This window comes from Chlorocebus sabaeus, chromosome 24 (genome assembly GCF_047675955.1).
Source record: "Chlorocebus sabaeus isolate Y175 chromosome 24, mChlSab1.0.hap1, whole genome shotgun sequence".
NCBI lineage: Eukaryota > Metazoa > Chordata > Mammalia > Primates > Cercopithecidae > Chlorocebus > Chlorocebus sabaeus.
In genome coordinates, this window is record NC_132927.1 from 51,613,806 (window position 1) to 51,641,759 (window position 27,954).

The 27,954-nt window shown below is 48.0% G+C and overlaps 1 protein-coding gene and 1 long non-coding RNA gene across 2 annotated transcripts; both read left to right on the forward strand.

Moving 5' to 3' along the window:
• The first annotated feature begins 4,606 nt into the window (after positions 1–4,606).
• Positions 4,607–8,024, forward strand: FOS (Fos proto-oncogene, AP-1 transcription factor subunit). The gene is made up of 4 exons (XM_007987321.3): positions 4,607–4,910; positions 5,666–5,917; positions 6,353–6,460; positions 6,578–8,024. Exons 1-4 carry the CDS (start codon positions 4,770–4,772, stop codon positions 7,217–7,219), a joined length of 1,143 nt encoding a protein of 380 aa, XP_007985512.2. The 5' UTR covers positions 4,607–4,769; the 3' UTR covers positions 7,220–8,024.
• Positions 8,025–20,433: 12,409 nt separating this feature from the next.
• LOC103229353 (uncharacterized) lies at positions 20,434–22,439 on the forward strand. The gene is made up of 2 exons (XR_005235429.2): positions 20,434–20,632; positions 22,157–22,439. It is a non-coding gene; the product is annotated as an uncharacterized lncRNA (long non-coding RNA).
• Positions 22,440–27,954: the final 5,515 nt, after the last annotated feature.

Genomic DNA, 27,954 nt, shown 5'->3' on the forward strand with positions numbered 1-27,954 from the left:
TCATGGGGCTCAGTAACAAGGGTAAGTTTGATCTTTCATCATGAACCACTGGGGTGTTCTTTATACACAGAGGCTGTATCAGCTGAAAATAGCCCAAACATCTTGTAATTTTGTCCTTCCCAATTTTTGCCTATTCATACCCCAGAATAAAAGAGCCTGTTCAGCCTTTCCAAAGATTTAAAGAACATTATCTATTTGCTTTCTAAGTACCCAAAAAGCACAACCATCTACATTCACCTTGCCTGGATGAGGACATGCATTCATTCATCCGTTCAATAGAGATTTATTGCCAGACGTGGTGGCTCACACCTGTCATCTCAGCACTTTGGCAGGCAGAGGTGGGAGGATCACTTGAGGCCGGGAGCTTGAGACTAGCCTGGGCAACATAGCAAGATCCCATCTCTACAAAAAATAAAAAATTAGCTGGGCATGCTGGTGTGTGCCTGTGGTCCTAGCTACTTGGAAGGCTGAGCTAGCTACTTGGAAGGCTGAGGTAGGGGCATTGAGCCCAGGAGTTCAAGGCTGCAGTGAGCTATAATCACACCAGTGCACTCCAGCCTGGGTAACAAAGTGAGACCCTGTCTCAAAAAAAAAAAAAAAAAAAGACAAAAAGAAAAAGACAAAGGGATATTTATTGAACACCTACTATGCGCCAGGCCCTGTGCTAGATCCTAAGTGAATATCAGCACATGAAAAAGACAAAGGTGAAAAGTTGCCAAACAAGTCTAAGTTGATTTGGGTATATGCATCTTCCTGACTTCTGGTCCCGTGCTTTGACCACAACCCTTCACCACTAGACCACACTTCCCCAAATAAACAACTACTTCTGCATGCTGGGGATGGGTCGTGTACGGCAGCATTTACGTAGGCGGTATAGACAGCAGCCTTGCACTTAATGTTGCAACAACACCAGGCTAAACAATATGCACTGACTTCAAAAGTGTGGGTCAAGTCTCCTCCTTCAAGTGCCACAGAGAGAGTGTAAAATAGGAAAAGTCTATCGGATAAGGAAACACTGTGGAGGAAAAGTGAATTTTTTTTTTCAATTTGGGTTAACATTCAGATGTGGAATTCTGCCCTCCTTTTCACTTTTGGATCCCCAGATAGGAGGAACTCAATACATAGATAATCACGAACTACATACATTTCGGTTTTATATGCTCAGACTTGTCCCGAACACGAAATCCCTGCCCTGTTGGAAGGCAGCGCTGTGCTCATGGAGGCACATAAGCACCTGTCTCAAAGTCACCCTGACCTCTGCAAACGGCAAAAATAATTTCACATGTTTGTTCTGATTTGTCTTTATTTTTAGGCTACCTTGTGTGAGCTCCACTTTTTAGAACGTGATTTTGCAGTTCTGAAATGGATACCAGGAGCAGACTGAGATGTGAGAATATGTTAGAATGATCACAGGTTCGGATGTTAGTGGGGCAGGAGACGGAGTCTGAGATTGCATTGGCCTATACTGCGGCTTCTGGTTGAGCTCTTGCTTTGCCTGGATGATGCTCTGGACTTACTCAATCTTTATCATTCCATTATCCAGAGAATAGAGGATCTGAGCCCCATCTCTGTATTGCAGTCACCTCCTCTGGGACCTGTTTCCAAGCCTTCTTCTGTGTTGCCTGGCACCCCTTTCTTACCTCTATCAAACCACTTACTGCTGCCCTGTAAGCTCTATTGACTTATTGGTCTTCCAATGAGACTGGAATCTCTCTGAGGGTCAGGACAGGGCTACCCTCTTCATGACAGCGAGCACCAGCCTCCAGCCCAGTCAATAGTTTTTTGTTAAATAAATAAAACAATAAATGGACATATGGTTTGTCCTTTCCAGAGGATGGATTTATTAAGTCTCCAACTCTGGTCATAATGGTGCCAGAAAGGAAAGAGTTAAGCTATCTGGAGGAAACAGGCTCACTCAAAGACCCTTCTTTTTTTTTTTAACTGGCAAAGGCAGGATAAGTGTATTTGAGATAAATCCTGGATATAAAATCTTGACACATCTTTCAGGTATTGACTGAACTACTTTAGACCTGAAAGGGAAGTAAATCAAATCATTCTAGGTTTTCTTTTCTTTTCTTTTTCAGACAGAGTCTTGCTCTGTTGTCCAGGCTGGAGTGCGGTGGCATAATCTCAGCTCACTGGAACCTCTGCCTCCGGGGTTCAAGAGATTCTCCTGCCTCAGCCTCCTGAGTAGCTGGGACTACAGGCATGCGTCACCACACCAGGCTAAGTTTTGTATTTTTAGTAGAGACAGGGTTTCACCACGATGGCCAGGCTGGTCTCGAACTCCTGGCCTCAAGTGATCCACCCACCTTGGGCTCCCAAAGTGCAGGAATTACAGGAGTGAGCCACCGCACCCAGTCAGGTTTCCTCTTAAGTGGCCCGAGATCTAGTTGTAAATGGCAGGCATGGCTAGACTCAGGAATTCAAAGCTTGACCTATTTTGTCTGAAGCTAATATTAATAATAAGAGAGATGTATTTGGCTTCATAAGCCCTTTCCCTCCCGTCCCCCTCTTTCCTTCTGTAATCAAGGATAGAATTAGAAGTACCGAAGGCCGCAGAATTGCTTTAGGATTCAGAGCAGCTCCAAGGAATCTGTGTTTACGCATTATGTGTGTTTTTCCTTTTCCCTCTCTTTTTATGAGTGAGAAAAAAAAAGCGCCTAAATTCCCACCAACATAAACCAATGACATACAATGATGAAATTCTGTTTTCACCTCTGCCTGTGACAGGGAATGCAAAAATAGCAAGTGGCCCAGTTCCACGAATCCCCGCCTCCTGCCCTCCCCGCTCCTGCCGGGTTGGATCTCTAAGAATGGAGGTTAGCGCACAGCCTCGCGCGGGCCGCTCAGCCCCCGGACCCGGCGGATGATGTCAGGCGACGGGAGCGGCCGCAGCCGGGCCGGGGAGGCCGCGGCCCAGGGGAGCTGGGAGGGAGGGCGGCCTCGCCAGGCCGACGGCGCGCCCGGCCGCGCGGCGTTGCCTGGAGACGGCCCTGGCGGCGCTGTGTTGCTGTAAACAGCCGCTTCCCTGTTACTATCTATAGCAGGATCTCCTGGCTCCCGGGCGCGGCGGCTGGAGGCAGGTCTGCGGTCCGGCTCACCGCGCGCCCCGAACTATCCGCCCGCCTGCCTCATCCTGCCTTGCCCCTCTCCAGGTGCCCACCGCGGGTCCCGACCCCCGGGCCCGAAGAGTGGGGAAGGGGAGACCGGGGCTGTGCGGCGACATGCGTCTTCGCACCCTGGAGGTGGCCGGCGCGCTGGGGCTGAGCGCGGGCAGCGTGACCCCGGCTGTCCTACGCAGCAGGGCAGGAGGCTGGGGGGCGTGGCACACTCTGGAGCACCTTGCCTCCCCAAAGCCCGGTGTTCCAGGACGTGGAGCCGCGCCTGGGGTCCCAGCGGTCGAGGTATTCCGCCTGGGCGCTGCTGGACACTGACCTTCCAGCCCCTGTCCTCCCCTCTCCAAGTCCGCGCTGGAAAATCACCCGCTGCGGGCTCCCGTAAGCACAGCTTCCTGGCGGGACCGAACCAGCCCCCAGCTCAGATTTGAGTTCCCCGCAGGAAGCACACCCCGCCTTGTCATCCCGAACTGACCACCCTGCCCACATAACCACACCCCGCACTCCCTACCCCCGGGGCCCAGCTCAGAACCGGGCAGACACCCCCTTCAAATGTCTTCGCACGTAGGTGTCGCACAGTGTTTATCTGCTGGTGTCTCAGGGATTTGACAGTTTCCTTAATATTCCCACACATGGCCGAGAAAAATAAATAAATAAATGCGCTGCCTTCCTTAAAGAAAAAATAAGTAAATAAATAAAGTACCCAGTATCGTAAAGTAGGTTATCGTATTCTCTTATTTTGGATCCACTTTCTGCTTCCAAACGCAGGAACAGTGCTAGTATTGCTCGAGCCCGGGAGCTGGAGGAGAGGGGTGAGGGTCTGCTTCCTCGTTTTGCACTGAATTAGGGCTAGAATTGGGGATGGGGGTAGGGACGCATTCCTTCGGGAGCCAAGGCTTAAGTCCTCGGGGCCGTGTACCCGAGGCCGTTTCTCCTATTCCTGAGCCTCAGAACTGTCTTCAGTTTCCGTACAAGGGTAAAGAGGCGCTCTCTGCCCCATCCCCCCCGACCTCGGGAACAAGGGTCCGCATTGAACCAGGTGCGAATGTTCTCTAGCATTCTGCGCCGTTCCCGCCTCCCCTCCCCCGGCCGCGGCCCCCTCCTCCCCCCGCGCTGCACCCTCGTTGTTGGCTGCAGCCCGCGAGCAGTTCCCGTCAATCCCTCCCCCTTACACAGGATGTCCATATTAGGACATCTGCGTCAGCAGGTTTCCACGGCCTTTCCCTGTAGCCCTCGGGGGAGCCATCCCCGAAGCCCCTCATCTTGGGGGTCCCACGAGACCCCTGAGACAGGAACTGCGAAATGCTCACGAGATTAGGACATGCGCCAAGGCGCAGGCAGGGAGCTGCGAGCGCTGGGGAGGCAGCCACGCGGTGGCAGAGGCGCCCAGGCCCGCGCGCCACCCCTCTGGCGCCACCGTGGTTGAGCCCGTGACGTTTACACTCATTCATAAAACGCTTGTTATAAAAGCAGTGGCTGCGGCGCCTCGTACTCCAACCGCATCTGCAGCGAGCAGCCGAGAAGCCAAGACTGAGCCGGCGGCCGCGGCGCAGCGAACGAGCAGTGACCGCGCTCCTACCCAGCTCTGCTCCACAGCGCCCACCTGTCTCCGCCCCTCGGCCCCACGCCCGGCTTTGCCTAACCGCCACGATGATGTTCTCGGGCTTCAACGCAGACTACGAGGCGTCATCCTCGCGCTGCAGCAGCGCGTCCCCGGCCGGGGATAGCCTCTCCTACTACCACTCACCGGCCGATTCCTTCTCCAGCATGGGCTCGCCTGTCAACGCGCAGGTAAGTCAGTCTGGCTTCCCACCGCCGCGGGGCCGGGGGCTTGGGGTCGCGGAGGAGACACCGGGCGGGACGCTCCAGGAGATGAGTAGGGGGCTCCCTTGTGCCTGGAGGGAGGCTGCAGTGGCCGGAGCGGTGCCGGCTCGGGGGCTCGGGACTTGGCTCTGAGCGCACGCAAGCTTGCCATAGTAAGAATTTGTTCCCCCTTCCGGAGGCAGGTTCGTTCTGAGCAACGTCTGGTTTGCACTCCAGGACGGATCTCTGATATTAGCTGGGGCAGACGTGTCCCAAGCACAGACTCGCTAACTAGAGCCTGGCTTCTCCGGGGAGGTGGCAGAAAGCGGCAATCCCCCCTCCCCAGGCAGCCTGGAGCAGGGAGGAGGGGTGAGGGAGGAGGGTGCAGCGGGCGGGTGTGTAAGGCAGTTTCATTGATAAAAAGCGAGTTCATTCTGGAGACTCCGGAGCGGCGCCTGCGTCAGCGCAGACGTCAGGGATATTTATAACAAACCCCCTTTCAAGCGAGTGATGCTGAAGGGATAACGGGAACGCAGCGGCAGGGTGGAAGAGACAGGCACTGCGCTGCAGAATGCCTGGGAGGAAAAGGGGGAGACCTTTCATCCAGGATGAGGGACATTTAAGATGAAACGTCCGTGGCAGGATCGTTTCTCTTCACTGCTGCTTGCGGCACCGGGAACTCGCCCCACCTGTGTCCGGAATCTGCTCGCTCACGTCGGCTTTCCCCTTCTGTTTTGTTCTAGGACTTCTGCACGGACCTGGCCGTCTCCAGTGCCAACTTCATTCCCACGGTCACTGCCATCTCGACCAGTCCGGACCTGCAGTGGCTTGTGCAGCCCGCCCTCGTCTCCTCTGTGGCCCCATCGCAGACCAGAGCCCCTCACCCCTTCGGAGTCCCCACTCCCTCCGCTGGGGCTTACTCCAGGACTGGCATTGTGAAGACCATGACAGGAAGCCGAGCGCAGAGCACTGGCAGGAGGGGCAAGGTGGAACAGGTGAGGAACTCTAGCGTGCCCTTCCTGGGAAGGTGGGGGCTGGGTGGGAAGCGGCCCTGGAGATGGAGGAGCACAGTAGAGAGGATTAAGCCCCTGATGGGGCTGGCTGCACATCCCGAACTGGGAACCCTGGCTCCAAGCCCATTCCATCCCAACTCAGACTCTGAGTCTCACCCTAAGAAGTACTCTCATAGTTTCTTCCCTAAGTTTCCTACCGCATGCTTTTAGACTGGGCTCTTCTTTGTTCTCTTGCTGAAGATCTTATTTTAAATGCAAGTCACACCTAGTCTGCAACTGCAGGTTAGAAATGGTTTCACAGTGGGGTGCCAGGAAGTAGGGAAGCTGCAGGAGCCAGTTCTACTGGGGTGGGTGAATGGAGGTGATGGCAGACACTTTTACTGAATGTCAGTCTTTTTTTGTGTGTGATTATCGTAGTTATCTCCAGAAGAAGAAGAGAAAAGGAGAATCCGAAGGGAAAGGAATAAGATGGCTGCAGCCAAATGCCGCAACCGGAGGAGGGAGCTGACTGATACACTCCAAGCGGTAGGTAGACTCTGTGGGTTGCTCCTTTTTAAAACTTAAGGGGAAAGTTGGAGATTGAGCATAAGGGCCCTTGAGTAAGACTGTTTCTTATGCTTTCCTTTATCCCTCTGTATACAGGAGACAGACCAACTAGAAGATGAGAAGTCTGCTTTGCAGACCGAGATTGCCAACCTGCTGAAGGAGAAGGAAAAACTGGAATTCATCCTGGCAGCTCACCGACCTGCCTGCAAGATCCCTGATGACCTGGGCTTCCCAGAAGAGATGTCTGTGGCTTCCCTTGATCTGAGTGGGGGCCTGCCAGAGGCTGCCACCCCGGAGTCTGAGGAGGCCTTCACCCTGCCTCTCCTCAATGACCCGGAGCCCAAGCCCTCAGTGGAGCCTGTCAAGAGCATCAGCAGCATGGAGCTGAAGGCCGAGCCCTTTGATGACTTCCTGTTCCCAGCATCATCCAGGCCCAGCGGCTCTGAGACAGCCCGCTCTGTACCAGACATGGACCTATCTGGGTCCTTCTATGCAGCAGACTGGGAGCCCCTGCACAGTGGCTCCCTGGGGATGGGGCCCATGGCCACAGAGCTGGAGCCCCTGTGCACTCCGGTGGTCACCTGTACTCCCAGCTGCACTGCTTACACGTCTTCCTTCGTCTTCACCTACCCCGAGGCTGACTCCTTCCCCAGCTGTGCAGCTGCCCACCGCAAGGGCAGCAGCAGCAATGAGCCCTCCTCTGACTCGCTCAGCTCACCCACGCTGCTGGCCCTGTGAGCGGGCAGGGAAGGGAGGCAGCCGGCACCCACAAGTGCCACTGCCCGAGCTGGTGCATTACAGAGAGGAGAAACACGTCTTCCCTAGAGGGTTCCTGTAGACCTAGGGAGGACCTTATCTGTGCGTGAAACACACCAGGCTGTGGGCCTCAAGGACTTGAAAGCATCCATGTGTGGACTCAAGTCCTTACCTCTTCCGGAGATGTAGCAAAACGCATGGAGTGTGTATTGTTCCCAGTGACACTTCAGAGAGCTGGTAGTTAGTAGCATGTTGAGCCAGGCCTGGGTCTGTGTCTCTTTTCTCTTTCTCCTTAGTCTTCTCATAGCATTAACTAATCTATTGGGTTCATTATTGGAATTAACCTGGTGCTGGATATTTTCAAATTGTATCTAGTGCAGCTGATTTTAACAATAACTACTGTGTTCCTGGCAATAGTGTGTTCTGATTAGAAATGACCAATATTAAACTAAGAAAAGATATGACTTTATTTTCTGGTAGATAGAAATAAATAGCTATATCCATGTACTGTAGTTTTTCTTCAACATCAATGTTCATTGTAATGTTACTGATCATGCATTGTTGAGGTGGTCTGAATGTTCTGACATTAACAGTTTTCCATGAAAACGTTTTATTGTGTTTTTAATTTATTTATTAAGATGGATTCTCAGATATTTATATTTTTATTTTATTTTTTTCTACCTTGAGGTCTTTTGACATGTGGAAAGTGAATTTGAATGAAAAATTTAAGCATTGTTTGCTTATTGTTCCAAGACATTGTCAATAAAAGCATTTAAGTTGAATGCGATCAACCCTGTGCTCTTTTCATTCTGGAAGTGTTGTAAGTTTCTGAAAGGTATTAGTGGAGACCAGTTTGTCAAGAAGGGTAGCTGCTGGAGGGGGACACACCTTCTGTCTGATCCCTTATCAAAGAGGACAAGGAAACTATAGACCTGATTGTGGAATATTTTACAAATACATTCCTTCCATTGGAATGCTAAGATTTTACTGCTTCTGGGGAGGGGAAACTGCTGTGTAGCAGCTTTTGTGGGAATACATCTTTTCTGTTTCGGTACTCACAGGGGGAAATACTTAATTTGGTTGTGCTAATATTACATTTAGATGTTTTGATCTTAAAGGAACCCTTTAAGCAAACAGAACCTAGTTTTGTACAAACTATTTTAACTTTTTATTCCACAAAATCATGTGGAGGGTTATTCTACTTCAAAGATGAGCAAATTGAAGAACGGTTAGAATAAATAACTTTCTTGATATTCTGTTATTGGCATTAGAATCTTCCTGCTCGTTATATCTAGCAGGCTGAAATGCCTCTTGATACGTGGTTAAAAAAAAGTTTTAGGCCAGGAGTGGTGGCTCATGCCTGTAATCCCAGCACTTTGGGAGGCCAAGGCAGGAGGATCACCTGAGGTCGGGAGTTCAAGACCAAGCCTGACCAACATGGAGAAACTGAAAATACAAAATTAGCCAGGTGTGGTGGCACATGCCTATAATCCTAGCTACTCAAGAGGCTGAGGCAGGAGAATCACTTGAACCAGGAGGCAGAGGTTGCAGTGAACCGAGATTGCACCATTGCACTCCAGCCTGGGCAACAAGATTGAAACTCTGTCTAAAAAAAAAAAAGTTTTCAGTCCTTAACTCTAACATGTATACATGTTGTTGTACTCTTTTATTCTTGAAAAGAAAGGAGGGCTATTGCTCTAACTCTTATTAATAAATGCATTGTGGTTTCTGGTTTTTCTAATACCATATGCCCTTCATTCAGTTTATACTAGGGGGAAGAGGGAGAGAAAAAGTTGCTCAGAAATTGAAAGAGATCTCAAACAGCACAAATAATGGTTGATTGTTCTGTAAACAAAAAGTTACATAATAGTCCAAGAAGAAGTCAACATGACTCTGAACAAGCTTTAACTTAGAAACTTTATCGTCTTAAGGAAGAACGTGAACTTTGTCCGGGACATCTCTGGTAATGGGGCACTGACATGCATATGCACACGTACAAACCACAAGGAAAGGAGACTGCCCTCCTGGCCCTGCTCGCGAGTATCATGCAGGCACCGTGCACTAGATTTTCACACATGCTGGGTGGAAGAAGAGCTTTAGCGCCAGTCTTCTAATGCTTTGGTGATAATGAAAATCACTGGGGCCTTATGGGGTGTCACATTCAGGCGAGTTAAAAGTTTTAATTCAAAATGACAGTTTTACAATCAACCATTTTTTGTGCTGTTTGAGATCTCTTTCAATTTCTGAGCAACTTTTTCTCTCCCTCTTCCCCCTAGTATAAACTGAATGAAGGGCATATGGTATTAGAGAAACCAGAAATCACAATGCATTTATTAATAAGGGAGAGAGCAACAGTCCTCCTTTCCTTTCGAGAATAAAAGAGTACAACAACATGTACACGTGTTAGAGTTAAGGACTGAGGTTGATGTTCTTGTCTATGATATCTCTGCCCCTCCCATAAAAATGGACATTTAAAACCAACTTGCTGCTCTTTAGATCACTCCTATATCACACACCACTTGGGGTGCTGTGTCTGCTAGTCCTGCAATGACAGTGGCCTTATGCTCCCTGTTTGTTGTTCAAAGGGTAAATATTTTATAGCCTTTAAATATACCTAAACTAAATACAGAAATTAATATAACTAACAAACATCTGGTCTGAAATAACAAGGTGATCTGCCCTGTAAGGAACCCAGCTGGTGGGCCAGGCGCAGTGGCTCACACCTGTAATCCCAGCATTTCGGGAGGCTGAGACAGGAGGATCAATTGAGTCCAGGAGTTTGAGACCAGCCTGGGCAACATGGCAAAACCCAGTGTGCTTCTGTTGTCCCAGCTACGCTACTCAGGAGGCTGAGGTGGGAGGATGACTTGAGCCCGGGAGGGGGAGGTTGCGGTGAGCTGAGATTGCACCACTGTACTCCAGCCTGGGTGACACAGCAAAATCCTATCTCAAAAAAAAAAAAAAAAAAAAAAAAAGGAACGCAGCTAGCTCCCTTAGGTGTGCAATAATAACAACCAAAGAAACAAGAGGAAGAAGATTTGCTAGATGAAGAAGGGTAGCTGGACCTTCAGACATTGACCTGCTCCTGGGGACTTCAATCATGGTCTCTGTCACCCCATGCTTACTCTAGAGGGTGAGCATCGCTTTTCCTTTGACAGCCTGGCCAAGGCCCAGACACAGACCCTTGCTCTAGCTTACCACACAGCCCAGTGGAGACCAGGCTGCTTCATCAAGATGACGTTAAAGGTCCAGAAAGAGGAAATCGGAAGCCATCAGATCCCCAGGGTTGACACCCCACCAAGCTTCCTGCTGACCACTTTCATGGGCTTCAGAGAAGAAAGAAACTCCTACCTCCTTTCTCCAGCTAAATGGCTCCTTCCAAATTCCCTTTAACTCACTCAGGATTGGACAACTCTCACGGACTATTAACTCTGGGGAATTTTTTTTTTTTTTAAGGCAGAGTCTTGCTGTATTGCACAGGCTGGACTGCAGTGCTGCCATCTTGGCTCACGGCAACTTCTGCCTCCCGGCTTCAAGCAATTCTCCTGCCTCAGCCTCCTGAGTAGCTGGAATTACAGGCAACTGCCACCACTCCTGGCTAATTTTTGTATTTGTAGTAGAGACAGGGTTTCACTATGTTAGCCAGGCTGGCCTGGAACCCCCGACCTCAAGTGATCCCCCCGCCTTGGTCCCCAAAGTGCTGGGATCACAGATGTGAGCCACCACACCTGGCCTTCAACTTTCTTTTGAAAAAGCCTTTGTCGGATTCCTACCCACAAGATATGGCCTCATACTAATCTCAATAAAACAATTACCTGCCCGGCGCAGTGGCTCAAGCCTGTAATCCCAGCACTTTGGGAGGCCAAGGTGGGTGGAGCGAAACTTCATCTCAAAAAAAAAAAACTACCTGAGGGCACCACTATTCAACATTGATAAAGACATATACACATCATTGAAGGGGATGGAGGCAGAAGTCATTTCCTCATGGGGATTATGTCCAGTTTAGCTCACCAGGATCCCCAGACGTGGCTCAGTGCCTGGCACATAGTACAAGGTTAATTAATATTTTGCCCAGTGGATGAATAAGTTATGTGCTATTTCCATACACAGAAATCTATTCCACACATATTCTTTAACTTCTCCTCTCCTGGTCCCTGTCAGCAATATTAAGCAATGGGAATTTTACATCTTTTATGTCTGGCTGCAAAATATACCCCATTCCCATCCTTGCCTCCTGGAATTCCTTCACTGTCTTCCTGGATGACCTCGGCCAATTCAACTTCAAAGCTGCCATTGTGCTTCTGGCTCCAAATTAATTTTCGATGGGAAGAGGGAAGAGGAAAAATATTTATCTCTGTAGAATTGTGGATTGTAGATTGTGCATCATCTTTGCACATCACTGCATCTTGTGTAATTATCAAAATTAAAGGGTAGGATTTAACAATTTGTTCTAATAACAGTAATTTTGTATTAACAGCAATTCCCATGTGTGAATGAAAGTAAATCAATTATGCTATCTTTAATTAACGGACAAAAAAAATCGAGACACAGTAAAAGTTCTCAGATGATTATCTCAAGGTAACAATCTAAAGTTTCAATGTTTTTATAGTTGAAAAAAAGCTAAAACAAAATTAATCTCTAAATGGTGTATGAGTAGATGTATGAGACTTCCTCCAAACATAGAGTAACCAAACTCCTCACAAAAAAAAAAAAAAAAAGAGAGAGATGTGCCTCACTGGAATGCTGAATAGCAGAGCGCTTTAAATTGTGCTGTTTCCTATTAATATTAAAGAGTTGACTTTTAGGAAGTCTCAGTCGGGGACCTCTGTCTCTCTACTGAAGAGAAAGTTATTCTCCTTTCTCTTTCTTTTGCTTATTAAACCTCTACTCCTAAACACCACTCCTCCACCAAAAAAAAAAAAAAAAAATCATTGACTCTTAATTCCTCTCCCACTCCATCTCTTTTCCTTCTTCCCTACAGACACTCTGCTCACGAGCCTTCCTTCCACTCCTAGCGCATAGAACACGTGCTCCTGCAGCAGGCCTCTGCACTTGCAGTCCATCTGCCGGGGCCTCTTTCCCCAGGCTGGCTGCATCCTGTCATTTGGGACTCTCCTCAAAGGACATGTCCTCCAAGGGGCTTTCCCTGGTCATTCTATCTAGGGTGACTTCTGGACATACTTGCTCCCTAGGACTCTCTATTTAGTTATCCTGCTCTGTTTTTTCACAGCCAGTATCCCTACTTGCAGTTTCTAATTTATGTGTTATTTTCCTTTTGAAAAATTGTCTGTCTCATCGAGTGCAGTGGCTCACGCCTGTAATCCCAGCACTTTGGGAGGCTGAGGTGGGTGGATCACCTGAGGTCAGGAGTTCAAGACCAGCCTGGCCAACATGGCAAAACCCTGTCCGTACTAAAAAATGCAAAAATTAGCCAGGGGTGGTGGTGCGCACATGTAATCCCAGCTACTCGGGAGGCTGAGGCAGGAGAATCGCTTGAACCCAGGAGGTGGCGGTTGGTGACAGAGCAAGACCCTGTCTCAAAAAAAAAAAAAAAGAAAAAAAAAAAATTGTCTGTCTCTTAGTCCTGAACTGTAAGTTCCATGTGAGCAGGAACCTTTTCTGTCTTGATCACATCTGTATCTCTAGTGTCTGTTAGGCCTTCAAGTGCATGTTGAATAAATGAAGATGAATGAGTGAACGAATGCAGATGAAAATTACAAAAATATCGACAGGGACATAGCTAGAACTTGAAGTGAAGATGAATTGTATGCTTCACAGATTTTCAGGGTAGAGGAGTATGCCCATTTGTTTAAAAAATTGCTTTCAAGGATTCTACAATATTAAGATGAGGAGCCAGCTAGCTTGGGAAAGAATTTTAAGGGGTACAAAAAATACAAGTAAACTGTAGGTCAGTGACACTTCTAGGCTAATTATAGGTTGAGAAATTGTTTCACCATTAAATGCAGAATGAATGCATATATAAATCTAGATATAATCATTTTCAAAGAAACAAACAAAATTATGTTTTTCACTTTTACTGATATAAAACTTTCAGACTATCACAAAAATCCATTTGAGTTCACTGGTTCTTAGCAATCAGTGTGCTAAATGGTAAAACCTATAATTTAGTCTGCATTAAAATAGAAGAACAAGGGTTAGTTGCTATCATTATCATTATCAATATCAACATCATTATCATAATTATCATTTGCCAAGAATACATCCAGACCTGAGGAGAAGCAGGTAGAAATAGGGTACACTGAATCCTGAGGAATCAGTGCAGTCTCTGAAGGGGGATGGTTGGATAGATTTCCATTTCTTTTGCATGCAGGAGAAAGCAACAGAAACGTAAACCAGTTCCGTTGCAACATAATTTATTTTCATGGTTCCACACATCCATTTTTGGACTAAACTAAGCTGCCTTTTCTTTGCCCAAGCATTGTTCAGTTGCTTAAGAGGCACAGAGCAGTAAGGGCTCTGGAGCCTGCCTGGCCTTATGGCCATCAGCTCTCCCTTTTCTTTTTTTTTTTTGTTTGAGATGGAGTCTCACTCTGTCGCGCAGGCTGGCTCACTGCAACCTCTGCCTCCTGGCTTCAAGCGACTCTCCTGCCTCACTCCCATCTCAGCCGCCAGAGTATCTGGGATTCCAGGCAACCGCTATCACGCCTGGCTAATTTTTGTATTTTTGTAGAGACAGGGTTTCACCATGTTGGCCAGGCTGGTCTCGAACTGCTGACCTCAGGTGATCCACCTGCCTCAACCTCCCAAAGTGCTGGGATTACAGGCGTGAGCCACGGAGCCCAGCCAGCTCTTCTTAATAAGCCCTTTTCCCTTTCAGCTCATGGTGATTGGGTTTGGTACAATCAGGTGACTGGGAGGTCTGAGAACACACAGGGGTTTAATCGTTGGTTATGTTAGAAGCAGGCCCATATGAAGGGGCCGCTATTAAAGGGTCTAGACTGAGCAAAAGGCAACACCTTAGTCCTAAGAGTAAATGACCCAGGTTCCAGTTGCTGCCATGCTTACTTTGGGGAACAATTTTTGGTCAGATTTATGGAAGCAATGATTTGTTTTTAGGCTTTTTGTCAATTATGTGACATCACAGCTAAATTTATCAAAACAATATAATACATTGATCTAAATTTGGGGAATTGGATCCAATGTATGTATGTATGTACGTATTGAGACAGTGTCTCATTTTGTCACCCATGCTGGAGTGCAGTGACACAATCTCTGCTCACGCAACCTCCGCCTCCTGGATTCAAGTGGTTCTCCTGTCTCAGCCTCCCGAGTAGCTGGGATTACAGGCGCATGCCATCATGCCTGGCTAATTTTTGTAATTTTAGTAGAGTTGGGGTTTTACCATGTTTCCCAGGCTGGTCTCGAACTTGTGACCTCAAATGATCCGCCCACCTCGGGGCTCCCAAAGTGCTGGGATTACAGGTGTGAGCCACTGCACCCAGGCAAGAATTGGATCTGATTTAGCAAAGTGGTCCAAAGCATAGACTTAACCCTGAATCCTCACTCCTAGACCTTGGGCAAGTTATTTAACCTCTCTGCCCCTTAGTTTCCCCTCCTGTAAGATGGGGATAATAATCGTATCCACTTCTTGGGGTTGTTGTGAACATTAAATAAGTTGGTATGTATAGACTGAATATTATTCTGGGCACACAGAAGTATGATAGAAGGGTTAGCTGTTTTTGGCTGGGTAAGGTGAATCACTCCTATAATCCTACCTCGACCTCGGAGGTGGGTGGATCACCTGAGGTCAGGAGTTCGAGACCGGCCCGGCCAAAATGGTTAAACTCCGTCTCTACCAAAAATACAAAAATTAGCCGGGTGCGATGGTGGGACCTGTAATCCTAGCTACTCAGGAGGCTGAGGCAGGAGAGTCACTTGAACCCTAGAGGTAGAGGTTGCAGTGAGCTGAGATGCTGCCACTGTACTCCAGCCTGGGCGACAAGAGCAAAACTCCATCTCAGGGAAAATAATAATAATAATAATAATAAGAGTTAACTGTTTTTATTATCTTTATAGTTTAGGGAGATGGGGGTCAGGGGAACAAATATGGGCTTCATTTCATTTAATTAAAAATTTTCTGGGTGTCTGCTATGTATCAGGTATTGAATTCAGCGTGAGGAAGAGACAATCCTGTCCTCAAAGAGCCCAAGTAAGGGACAAGACCGGTAAACACAAACCTTATAATACACTGTAACAATGGAAATTAACACCAGGTTTAGGAGTTGCATGGAAGAGGTAGTGACAAACTCTCTCTTGGGGAGTCTCTGAGGAAGGTGACCTCTCAGCTAGGCTTTGAAGGTATATGGAGTCTGCTAGATGAGCAAGCGGCAGGGTGGAGAGCTTCTTCTAGGCCGAGGATTAGCACTGCAAGGGCACAGACTCATAAAACACCGAATTTGGTTTTGCTCGACTACAAAGTGTGTGAGGGGACAGTGAGGGGGAGATGACGAGGTGGAGATGTAAATTACAGAATATCACGGAAATGCATTTAATTTCACTTATATCAATATTGCAGCAGCAAATAGATGGAGCTGAAGATCGGCCAAGAAGAGATCACTGTGGCCAGATCATGAAAAGCCTGGTGCTTACTTAGCTCAGTTATGTGTAGGCTGAACCAAGGCAGTGGTGGTGGGAATGGAGAGGGAATGAGAGGTAATTAGGGGGTCAGGACCTGGTGATTGAGTGGGTGGTAGAGGTGAGGGAGAGGGAGAAACCCAAGCTCACTGTCAGGTTTACCAGGCTTGAAACACAGGAGGCTTGTGGTTCTACCAATGGCTTTGTGACTATAGGAAGAGGAGCAGTTTTGGGGGGTAAAAAGGTAAGTTCTATGTTGGACATGTTGAGTTTACAATGCCTGGGAAGTATCCAGGGGGAGATGTGGGCAGTTGGAACCACAACAGAGGTTCTATGATATGAGTTTATAGAGCTTGTCTGGAGGCAAATGGTTGGGATAGAACCTGGAGCCCTAAGGAAAATATTGATAATGCCCAGTATTTCATATGTGCTTGTTCTCTGCCAGGTTGTGCTATGCACTTTACAGGCCATGCTAAATCAATGACTGATTTGCTAATCATTGTACTTCTAGCAACTGGCACATAATGGGCATACAATAATTATTTTGTTTAATAAACACTCTCATTTAGTCCATACAACAATCCCATGAGGCAGATATGATGAGTGTCATCATTTTACAGATAAGGAAAACAATTTAGGAAAGGTTAAATAAGCTGACCAAGGTCACACAACTGGTAAGCAGCAGATCTGAGATTCGAATCCAGCTCTTTGTGACTCTAAAGCCCAAAGTGCTTAACTGCATTGCTAGAATGTGAACATCTGCCCTTAAAGATGTGCTTATGTGACCTGGGGTGAGACTTCAACCCCTCTGAGACAGTTTCCTATGCCAGATCATGGGTGGGATTCGAAAATCTGTAAGCTGCCTTTCCATCTTCAAAACTCTGGTGACATCAGGAGACTGCTACGAAAATGCCCTAACGTGCATACACCACATCATTCTTAGATGCTCGATGTTCTGGTAGCAACACTGTGGCAGGCTCTGCAGTTGACACTCCTTGCAATCCTCTCATGGAACCTTTTTAAGATGGGAGGCCTGAGCAGTGTGTACAGAGCCACAGAAGTGTACCAAACATGGGGAGGTGGGAGCAGTCTGTTTTAGGGATAGGCAATGAGAATGTATTTGTGCTCTATTTCTGTACAACAATTTACCACAAACTTAGCAGCTTAAAACAACACACATTTATTATCTCACAGTTTCTGCAAATCAGAAGTCCAGGTATAGCCAGATGCTTATCTAGCAAACTCCATCCATCTTCTGAATAGAACAGTATTGTGTTCAAGGTCTCGCAAGGCTGCAATCAAGGTGTCAGCTGAGCTGTGTTTTCAGCTGGATAATTAAGTGGGGAAGAGTCCACCTCCAAGCTCACTCAGGTTGTTCACAGACTTTATTTCCTTGTGGCTGTGTTACTAAGAGCTCCGGTGTTTTGCTGGCTGTTGGCTGAAGGTTATCCTTTGGTTCTAGAGGCTGCCTTGTAAACTTCTTCAACATAGCTGCTCACATAATCAAGCCTGCAAGGAGAACCTCTCCAGTGCATGTGATGGGGCCATACACAGACAAAGACATCCGTCACCTTTGCATTAAGAGGCAAGTCTCAGGTTCCACCTGCACTCAGATGGAGGGAATTACACAAAGGCATGGACATCAGGAAGCAGGAATTACTATGGGTCACCCTAGGATTTGTTATCCACAAGAGATCACATAGGCCGGGCGCGGTGGCTCAAGCCTGTAATCCCAGCACTTTGGGAGGCCGAGACGGGCGGATCACGAAGTCAGGAGATCGAGACCATCCTGGCTAACCTGGTGAAACCCCGTCTCTACTAAAAATATACAAAAAACTAGCCGGGCGAGGTGGCGGGCGCCTGTAGTCCCAGCTACTCGGGAGGCTGAGGCAGGAGAATGGTGTAAACCCGGGAGGCGGAGCTTCCAGTGAGCTGAGATTCGGCCACTGCACTCCAGCCTGGGTGACAGAGCGAGACTCTGTCTCAAAAAAAAAAAAAAAAAAAGAGATCACATTATCTGCTTAGAATTTCAAACAAATAATAAAACCAAAAAAAAGTTGGTCTGCCTTTTAACATTTTTCCTTATTTAAAACTTTATTCTTGATAAAGAAAAAATGAGAAAACCCCAAAACTTTCTTCTTTAATTGGCAACCTTCAAAAAAGATATTCACAACAGGACTCAGAGCAAGGGCAGAGATCTCCAAACAGATGGTTTTCCCTTAATTCCTCAGGCTGGAGCAGAGTTTAAACTGAGCTGGAATGACTCCGACTCTGGCCACAACCTAATCTCTACATCCTGGCCTCCATCATTGGCTGGAAGCTGATTTGCTTCGTCCAAGGGCCTAGTTTGAGGGCATTCATGGCTTCTGCAAGTTTGAGCATCGCTTGCTCCTGGTGCTGGCAGTGCCACTCAGCCATGGACTGGAGCACCACTTGGTTTGGAGCTTGTACCAATAGGAGCTGTAAGCCACGACCTCGGTGAGGTCTGAAGACTCCAGAGACTTCAGTTGGAGCATGGCCTTGCTCATCGGTTCGATGTAAGGGATTATGTATCCGGGTCTGTTGGGGTAAGGGGATGAGAGCTCCCAGGTAGGGCACCCAGGCCAGCACTGGTCACACTCACCAAAGGTGGCTTCCAGCAGCCACGTCGGAACATAGAATACCTCTGGGCCTTTCAGGTCTTTGAGCAGTCTGCCTTTTAAATAAACACTATGAGCTGGCAATTCTAATGTTGTCAGTGACAAAGTACTTCTTCCTGAAAATATCTTTTGTTGTTTTAAGTTCTAAACATTTGCTGGGATTACTACTGAGTTTGAATAATGTAATATGTACCCTTCATTTTAAAAAATTACTTAAAAAACAGAGATAACACAATGACTGTGAGGACTGAATTTGGGTTGCTTCTGTTCCATGTAACCATTTGGAGTTTTTGTGTTTCAAATTTAAAACTGTGAAGCAGTGTGATACAGTGCTTTGCCATGTTTTTATTTGACAAATGCACATTTTAGTTAATACATCAAATATTTTTACTAGATTTGAAAATTATCTTTAAAATAGATAATTCCTTTTGCTTATTTTATTTATTTTTGAAAGAGGGTCTCCCTGTGTCACTCAGGCTGGAGTGCAGTGACTGCAATCAAGGCTCACTGCAGCCTCGACTGCCCTGGCCCAAGATCTTCCCACCTCAGCCTCCCAAGTAGCTGGGATCACAGGTGTGTGCTATTATGCCCAGCTAATTTTTTTTAATTTTATTTTTGTAGAGTCGGGGTCTCCCTATGTTGCCCAGGCTGGTCTAGAACTCCTAGGCTCAACTGATCCTCCTGCCTTGGCCTCCCAAAGTGCTGGGATTACAGGCGTGGACCACAGTGCCTGGCCCCTTTTGTTTATTTTAAATCTAAGGAAGACTCGAGAAAAAAACATTACATCAGTAGTATGATTTAGGAGTTGCACTACTAATACTAGGTAAGTTTCTCTTGTGCTGCCTGGAAATAAAAATAAACACTCAACACTAACTTGGGGCTCACAACATGCTTGACACTGTTCCAAACACACACACACACACACACACACACACACACACTCATTTTAAAAGTCCTCATCTACTCTTAAAGGTAGGTCCTGCTATTATCCTTATTTTTGTAGATAATAATATAGTCTGGGACCCAGAGATCTGCTCAAGATCATCCAACTGGAGTGGCAGCGCTGAAATTTGAGTTCAGGCAGTGTGGCTTCAACGCCTGAACTCTTAGCCATTATAAAGGAAAAACAAAGCAAAATCAGTATCCCCAACAACCTTGCAGGCAGGGAGGCCCTCAGAAGGGACAGGAGAGGCCGGGCGCGGTAATCCCGGCACTTTGAGAGGCCGAGGCGGGCGGATCACCTGAGGTACGGAGTTCGAGACCAACCTGGCCAACGTGGTGAAATTCCGTCTCTACTAAAAATGTAAAAAATTAGCCGGGTACGGTGACGCGCACCTGTAGTTCCAGCTACTTGGGAGCCTGAGGCGGGAAAATCGCCTGAACCCGGGAGGCGGAGGTTGCAGTGAGCCAAGATCGCGCCAGTGCACTCCAGCCTGGGCGATCGAGCGAGAGTCCATCTCAAAAAAAAAAAAAAAAAAAAAAAAAGTAAAAGAAAAAGTAGGGACAGGAGGGCTTCCTTCCGTTCCTGACCAGCCCTTGCTGGCCCCTGGGCAGAGGCAGCGCCGGCTTCAAGGAACCTCAGGGAGGGACGTTTGGGAGTGCTCTCTCAGCGTCCCCTTCACCGCCCTCTCTACACCCTTGCCGCGCTCCTGTCCTCGTCCGCCAGGCCAAAGTTTCTCCTGGCCCTTCCCAGCTTCCGGCCCTTCGCTCCAGGCCAGGTCGCAGGGCCAGGCGGTGCCAGGAGCTCGCGAATCCTCTGTTTACTGTTTGGTTTCCACGGTGACACGTAGGCGCCGACAGCGACTCCCGTCACCGCCCCGCAGCGCGGCCCCCACCCGGCGCCGTGACGTCGGCCCTCCGCTTCCGCTCTGCCCATATTTGGCTCAGCCACTGCGCAGCCGGCCCGGGGTAGGCTGAGGGCGGGACTCCCACCGCGCCCCGCCCCCGGTTCCTGCCCCGCCCCCTGGAATGCTGGGCAGAGGCTCCGAGCCACGAGACCCCCGCCCCCAGCCCCGGGACCCACCTGGGCGGAGGCGAGGGCAGGGGCGCTGGGGGCCCAGAGAGAGGACGCCGCGATTGATGGATGAGCTGTTTCCAGCATTCCTGTGCGTCTGCTGGTTGAGGCTGCAGTCAAGATTTGGGGCTGTCTCGTTTGTTGTGGGTGGGTAATCTGGGATCACGATTTTCTCACTCTGTGCCCGGAAATCATGCCATCCCTCGCCCAACGGTGTATTTTATAGGCTTCAACTCAAAATTTTCCTTCATGGCGCAGTGGAAAGCTTTGAAGACCGCGGTTCTGGGGTCAGCGTTGCCCCTCGGGGGATAAGTGACCTTGGGAAGGCCACTTGCCTTTTCCTGGCCTGATAAAATGAACCGTGGGGGTGGTCCATAATGGTTGCAGCCTTGTCATCAGACTTGTGAGGGGAGCTTTTCCATCACCCTCTAACCACCCCCTCCCCAGGACATAACTGGAATATCAGTGAAGTTCTTTGAGCATGGACCCCTACAGTTCTGCCCCCTGTGGTGACTGGATTTGTGTGTCTCTGCACCTTGCTCCTATTAGGCGCTTAATGAACTTTAGTTAACTGATTATTGAATGAATAATACGAATCACGTTCATAAATCCGGACCCCTGCAATTCCTCTTCCAGGCCGGGGGGCGGGGGCGGGGAGGGTAGGGGATGGGGAAGAATATTGCGATGATTAATAATCGCGCGGCAGCGTTGCTGATGTAAAGCGATTTGCAGATCTAAAGGGCAATAAGCATTCCTGGGAGAAATCCAGCGAGATTCCAGAAGTCTCTGAGGGAGCCGTGGGTGTGTACCGCCGGGCCCGGAGGGCGGGGGTGGGGCAGGCAGTGCCGCAGTGGTCACTGCTGGGGAGCCGATTGCAATTGCGAGGAGAAGCGTGGAGTTAATCCTTCAAGATGCCTGTCACCATCCTCTCACCCCCATTCCTGCCCCCTAGATTCCCCAGTTCCTCTGGCTGAAGGAGTGTGTGTTTTCTAGAGTTTCAGAGCTGGAAGGCACATCGGAGACTTAATCTAATTTAACCTATTTCGCCAACAGGGAAATTAAAGCTCAGAGAAGTTGGTTCAACCATCCAAACTTGCACAGCTAGTTAGAAACTGATAAAAGTCAGGCTATCTAGCTTCAAATAGTGTTCCACATCGCCTAGGTGCTTCTCACTTCCTGTGCTTCAGAACCCTGTTGCCTGGCTCAGCTGGTGGGTTGTACATTTAGGCTAAATATTGACTTCAGGGCTCTTAAAGAATGCCATTGTCACGTCTGCTGCCACACGCAGCCCTCACCATGACGCCAGGGCCTAGGGGGATGGCCAATAATGGTGTACTTCCTAAAGCCTCAAGCACTCCTCCTTAGAGGGCTGGAATGGTCACCCCTGTCCAGGGAACAGGAGTTGGCTGTTCTGAAACTAGTCTTCGTCTAGCAGTTGGTCACTTTTCACAGTTACCCAAGCCTTGCATTAAACTTTTCTCAGCCAAGACTACAGCAGGACGCATGAGTAGCCCTAACCCTTTTCTGCTGTTTGGAAGTCTTCTCCAGGCACACGGAGGTTCCTTGCTGGGATGGGGAAGAGTGCCTCTTTAATGCTGCTCTCTTTGTCTTTCCCCTTTCAGTCTCACTCAACTTCCTCTTAACTGGGGGTGTTTCTTCCCTAACTTCTAGGCTGAAAATGAAGGCAACTCGGACTAAGAAGACGGCTGCTTTCCAACTGCCCTCTCGCCCTGCAGCCCGCGGATTTGAGGAAGGGGCTGGGATCCTTCCCCTTGCTCCCTGGTTGTTCTTGGGAGTTACAGCAGCCCCGCGGCAGCTCTGCCTCCTAGTGCACATGTGAGGCAACGCGCCCTTCTCATCCAGAAGCCTCCTCGCGGTGCTGCCAGTAAGGGAGTTTTTCTGTATTCATTCCGGTGGAACAAGCAAAACTTGACAACCCCAAGCCAAACCAAAACACACGAGCCATTGTAGCCTTTTCTCTCTTTGGTTTCTTTCTGAGGATCTGGTCGATTTGGATGCAGAAAACATGCCTGTTGCTTCTGCTGCGAAGTCTGCTCTTTCTCTTCCTGCTATCCGAACCCTGCCCCTTCTTTCAAATTCAGGTCAGGTGCGGTGGCTCACCCCTGTAACCCCAGCACTTTGGGAAGCTGAGGCAGACGGATCACTTGAGGTCAGGCGTTTGAGACTAGCCTGGCCAACATGTTGAAACCCTGTCTCTGCTCAAAAAGAATTTAGCTGGGCAAGGGGGCAGATGCCTGTAATCCCAGCTACTCGGGAAGCTGAGGCAGGAGAATCACTTGAACCCAGGAGATGGAGGTTGCAGTGAGCTGATATCAGGCCACTGCACTTCAGCTTGGGTGACAAAGTGAGACTGTCTCAAAAAAAAAAAAAAAAAAAAGAAATAGCCTATTTCAAATTCCACCCCTTGCCTAAACACTTTTCCTGACTTTCCTTTCCTATGCATCTTTTTTGTTTTTTATTTTTGAGCTGGAGTCTCACTGTGTCACCCAGGCTGGAGTGCAGTGTCGCAATCTCCGCTCACTGCAACCTCCGCCTCCCGGGTTCAAGCAATTCTGCCTCAGCCTCCTGAGTAGCTGGGATTACAGCCACCCGCCACCATGCCTGGCTGATTTTTTGTATTTTTAGTAGAGACGGGGTTTCATCATGTTTGTCAGGCTGGTCTCGAACTCCTGACCTCAAGTGATTCACCCGCCTTGGCCTCCCAAAGTGCTGGGGTTACAGGCATGAGCCACTGCGTCCAGCCATCCTATACGTCTTTTGAAATATGGCTGTACACAGGTTCCGCACCCAGTGTGCACTTATATACTGTGTTTCTTTATTGGGGTCCAAGTCTGTACATCTTTTTTGTTCACAGACCCCAGGGTGCCCAGCACAGGGCTGGGGACACAAACTGCTCTCAATAAGCCCTTGTTTATTGAATTGATTGATTAGTTTCCACAGAAACAACCCTGAGCTTTTGCTTCGATAAACCTTCCTAAAGAACTCTTAGTTCTTTAGGGACTCTGGATAGTGATCTAATCAAATATGGCCTTGCACAATAAGTCGTTTCACAAAGCAATTTCACAAGAGAACAGTAACATCACCCAGAGTGGGATGAGGAAGTCTGAAATTTGAAGAGGACTCTCAGAAAGATGAGGAGAGTGGCAGTAGTGTAGACAGGTCAAAGGACAAAGACTTAGGAGAGATGGGCCTCTGCTTCCGGGATAGAAGATGCAACTCTAAGGTTAACTTCATATCCAGACTCTACCACTTGCTGTGTGTCCCTGGACAAGTTTACTCTTCTCTCTGTGCCTCAGTTTTCTCATCTGTAAAAAAAAGGCTGGGCGTGGTGGCTCCTGCCTGTAATCCCAGCACTTTGGTGGGCCAAGGTGGGAAGATCACCAGAGGTCAGGAGCTCGAGACCAGCCTGGACAACATGGTGAAACCCCATCTCTACTATAAATACCAAAATCAGCCGCATGTGGTGGCACGCGCCTGTAGTCCCAGCTACTCTGGAGGCTGAGGCAAGAGAATCGCTTGAACTCAGGAGGCAGAGGTAGCAGTGAGCCAAGATCGCGTCACTGTAGTCCAGCCTGGGTGACTGAGCAGACTCTGTCTCTAAAAAAAAAAAAGTATCCATCTCATAGTGATACAATGAGGGTGAATTAGTTGGTATTTGTAAAGTGCTAAAGCAGCATCTTGCACCTCATAAGTACCATGTAACTGTTGGTAAATGAATTTTCCAGCTTAGCTGTCTTGTCAATGGAATGGGGGTTGATTATATGTGCTCTTGGTTCCTGTGACCTTTCAGGGCAGTGCATAAGCTTCGGGGTCAGGCAGGTCTGGGTTGACTCCTATCTCTGTCGGTAGTTGTGTGACTTTGCACAGATAACTTCTCGGAACCTCAATGTTCTTATCTGTGAAATGGGAATAAGTGTGTCTATTTCTTTTTTTTTTTTTTTGAGAGGGAGTCTCACTCTGTCGCCCAGGCTGGAGTGCAGTGGCGCAATCTCGGCTCACTGCAAGCTCCGCCTCCCGGGTTCACGCCATTCTCCTGCCTCAGCCTCCCGAGTAGCTGGTACTACAGGCGCCCGGCGCTCGGCTAATTTTTTCTATTTTTAGTAGAGAGAGGGTTTCACCATGGTCTCGATCTCCTGACCTTGTGATCCGCCCGCCTCGGCCTCCCAAAGTGCTGGGATTACAGGCGTGAGCCACCGCGCCCGGCCAATTGTGTCTATTTCAAAAGACTGTTGTAGGTATTGCATGTTTGTAATGTGCCTGGCACAGAAGGAGCGTAATAAAGAGAAACTATAGTTATTATTATGGACAAGAGGAGTCACATGTAAAGGAGAATAGAGTTTCCAAGGTCATTGAAGTTTCCAGAAAGATTGAACATATCAAATAGCAACGAGACCAGCTCAACTTGTGGAGCTTGGTGAGAGGGTGGGCCTGGGTCTGCGCCAGGAGTAAATATCACCCCATTTGAGGAAACAGAAACAGTCCAACTTGCACATCAGCTCTAAGAACATTTTCTGCTCCAGGGCTGTGCTGAGGGCGTGGACCCACTGGGGCGGGATGCCAGGAGCTGGAGGCCTCTCCTGCTCTCCTTCCCAGGAGGGGAGACTTTAGTAGAGAGGGTGCGGGTGGGCCTTGGAAACCTCTTGTTGTGTGTGCGTGGGGTTTAGGGGAGTGTCAGAATGGCCCAGGGATATCTGGCCCTGGAACATGGACTCCCAGGCCTGGGGTGGCCTTCCTCATGGCAGAACTTGCCTTCATGGCTCCTCAAAGCTGCCATCCTTCACTCCAACTGAAGACTGACTGATTGCCTGCAATTATCTGAGGGGTGGGGGAAGGAGGGTTATGGTAGTCTTGCAGCCGAATTAATCTTAATTCCCTTCAACTCCGCGTGTGGAAAAGTACTCAACGGAATATGCAAATGCTGCATGTATTCCTTCAGTTCTTTTTGAAAGGGGAAGGAGGGTTGCAAAATCAAACAGTGATAGGGTGTCGCAATCCCAAACGTGTGAGGAATTACTCTTAAGGTCCTCATACTTGACAGCTCCGGGCCCCCATGACACATGAGGAGTTTTGTGCTCCGAAACAGGCCAGGGCCAGGGTGTCTACCACTGTTACCACTAGCCGTGATTTGGGGATCCCAAACACAGCCCCATCTTAGGAAAACCATCTTAGGAACTGGGGATCACAGAGGACTCTGCAAACCTCCGTCCAAACTCATATTTCCAGTGATGGCAACAGGGTGGGCCCTGAGTAACCCCTGCAGCAGAACTTGAAGGTTGAAACTATCTTAAAACAAAACAAAACAAAACAAAAAAAAAACGTGGACCAGGCCTGGTGGCTCATCCCAGCACTGTGGGAGGCTGAGGTGGGAGGATCACTTGAGGCCAGGAGTTCAAGACCAACCTGGCCAGCATAGTGAGACACTATCTCTTAAAAAAAAAAAACAAAAACCAAAACAAAACAAAAACCATAGCTTATGAAGAGTCATGAAGGTGCTAATATTGGCTGTTCCTGGGTGGGAGGGAATGTGTTTTTATTTTCTTCTTTTTGCTTGTCTGTACTTTCTGATTGTCTTTTTTGGCAAGTACATATTGCTTTTGTAATAGGAAAAAAATATTTTCAAAACATTCTCAGCAGAGTAGTACGTTTGTTTCTAAAATAGATAACAACATAATAAATGGGAAGTTTCCAACACCTCTTCACTTGTTTTAAAAAAACTTTTCCCAAAAGAAATACATGCTCCTGGTAGAAACCTTTGAAAATTCAGATCCTTAAAAAATAGAGAAAATAAAAATTGACTGTAGTCCCATCACAGGAATAACCACTGTCAACATTTTTAATTCTACCTTTCCAATACACACTAGTTGTATTTTTTATTTATTTTTTGGACAGGATATTGCTCTGTCACCCAGGCTGGAATAGTGCAGTGGCACCATCCTAGCTCACTGCACCCTTCAACTCCTGGGCTCAAGTGACCTTCCCACTTCAGCCTCCTGAGCAACTGAGACTAGAAGCACATGCCACCACTCTGGGCTAATTTTTTTATTTTTTATAGAGATGGGGGGGTCTCACTATGTTGGCCAGGCTGGTCTCAAACTCCTGGCCACAAGCGGTCCTCTCTGCATGTTAGTTTTATACTTCAATTTACATACTGTAGTTTTTGCAAAACAGGACCATGCTGTAATATTTGTCATTACAAGTATTGTAATTTTGCTTCTTCTACATGGTAGTTCATGGACATCAATTTTTTTACATGATCACTTTAATAGTCATGAGGCTGGGCGTGGTGGCTCACGCCTGTAATCCCAGCACTTTGGGAGGCCAAGGTGGGTGGATCATAAGGTCAGAAGTTCGAGACCAGCCTGGCCAACAGTGAAGCTCTGTCTCTACTAAAAACACAAAAAATTAGCCTGGCATGGTGGCATGCACCTGTAATCCTAGCTACTTGGGAGGTTGAGGCAGGAGAATCGCTTGAACCTGGGAGGTGGAGGTTGCAGTGAGCTGAGATCCTGTCATTGCACTCCAGCCCAGGCGACAGTGCGAGACTGTGTCTCAAAAACAAAAACAAACAAACAAACAAAGTTACATAGATTTCTAGTTCTAAATGACCCACAATTTAACCAACCCTATATCGTTGAACCTTTGAGTTGTTTCTAAATTATGTGCTATTATAGAAATGCTGCCGGGACCTCTGTACACATCTAAGATGACTTTTTCAGAAGTGGGCCAAAGGGTGTGCACTTTTTGAAGGCTTTCGAAATGCAGTCGTGCAATCAGCATACTGTCAAACAGGACAATGTGCAGTCCCTGTTATCACACAGGAGGGTAGTCTTGGTTCAACCAGTTTCTAGCTGTGTAATCTTGAGAAAATTACTTACTCTCTCTACACTTCAATTTCCTCAAGTGTAAAACTGGAATGATAGTAGCTATTGGATAAGATTGCTGTGAGGGTTAAATGAAAAAAATGTGGAAAGTGATGCCGGGCCCAGCACATGGTGAGCTCTCAATGAATGCTGGTTGTGTCTAACTTAAAGAGTGTCTTCTTTTCAGGGGAAGAAGTTGGCTTGGAGATTGACATCTGATTTCCTGGAAAAGTTGGGAGCAGGTGGAGATGGTAAATGAGGCTGGGTGCAGTGGCTCATGCTGGTAATTCTAGCACTTTGGGAGACTGAGGCTGGTGGATCGCTTGAGTTCAGCAGTTCAAGACCAGCCTAGGCAACATGGCGAAACCCCATCTTTACAGAAAATACAAAAGAATTTAGCTTGGCATGGTGGCGTGCACCTGTAGTCCCAGCTACTTGAGAGGCTGAGCTGAGAGGATCAACTGAGCCTGGGAGTTTGAGGCTGCAGTGAGCCACAATCATGCCACTGCACTCCAGCCTGGGGGCAACAGAGTGAAATGCTGCCTCAAAAAAAAAAAAAAAAAAAAAGAGGAAGATGCTGGGGAGGGC

Excerpts from the sequence above, each read along its gene's own strand:
- FOS (XM_007987321.3), top strand. The coding sequence starts at position 4,770 with ATGATGTTCTCGGGCTTCAACGCAGACTACGAGGCGTCATCCTCGCGC. Across the intron at positions 4,911-5,665 it reads GCTCGCCTGTCAACGCGCAG|GACTTCTGCACGGACCTGGC; the intron begins GTAAGTCAGTCT and ends GTTTTGTTCTAG. Across the intron at positions 6,461-6,577 it reads TGACTGATACACTCCAAGCG|GAGACAGACCAACTAGAAGA; the intron begins GTAGGTAGACTC and ends CTCTGTATACAG.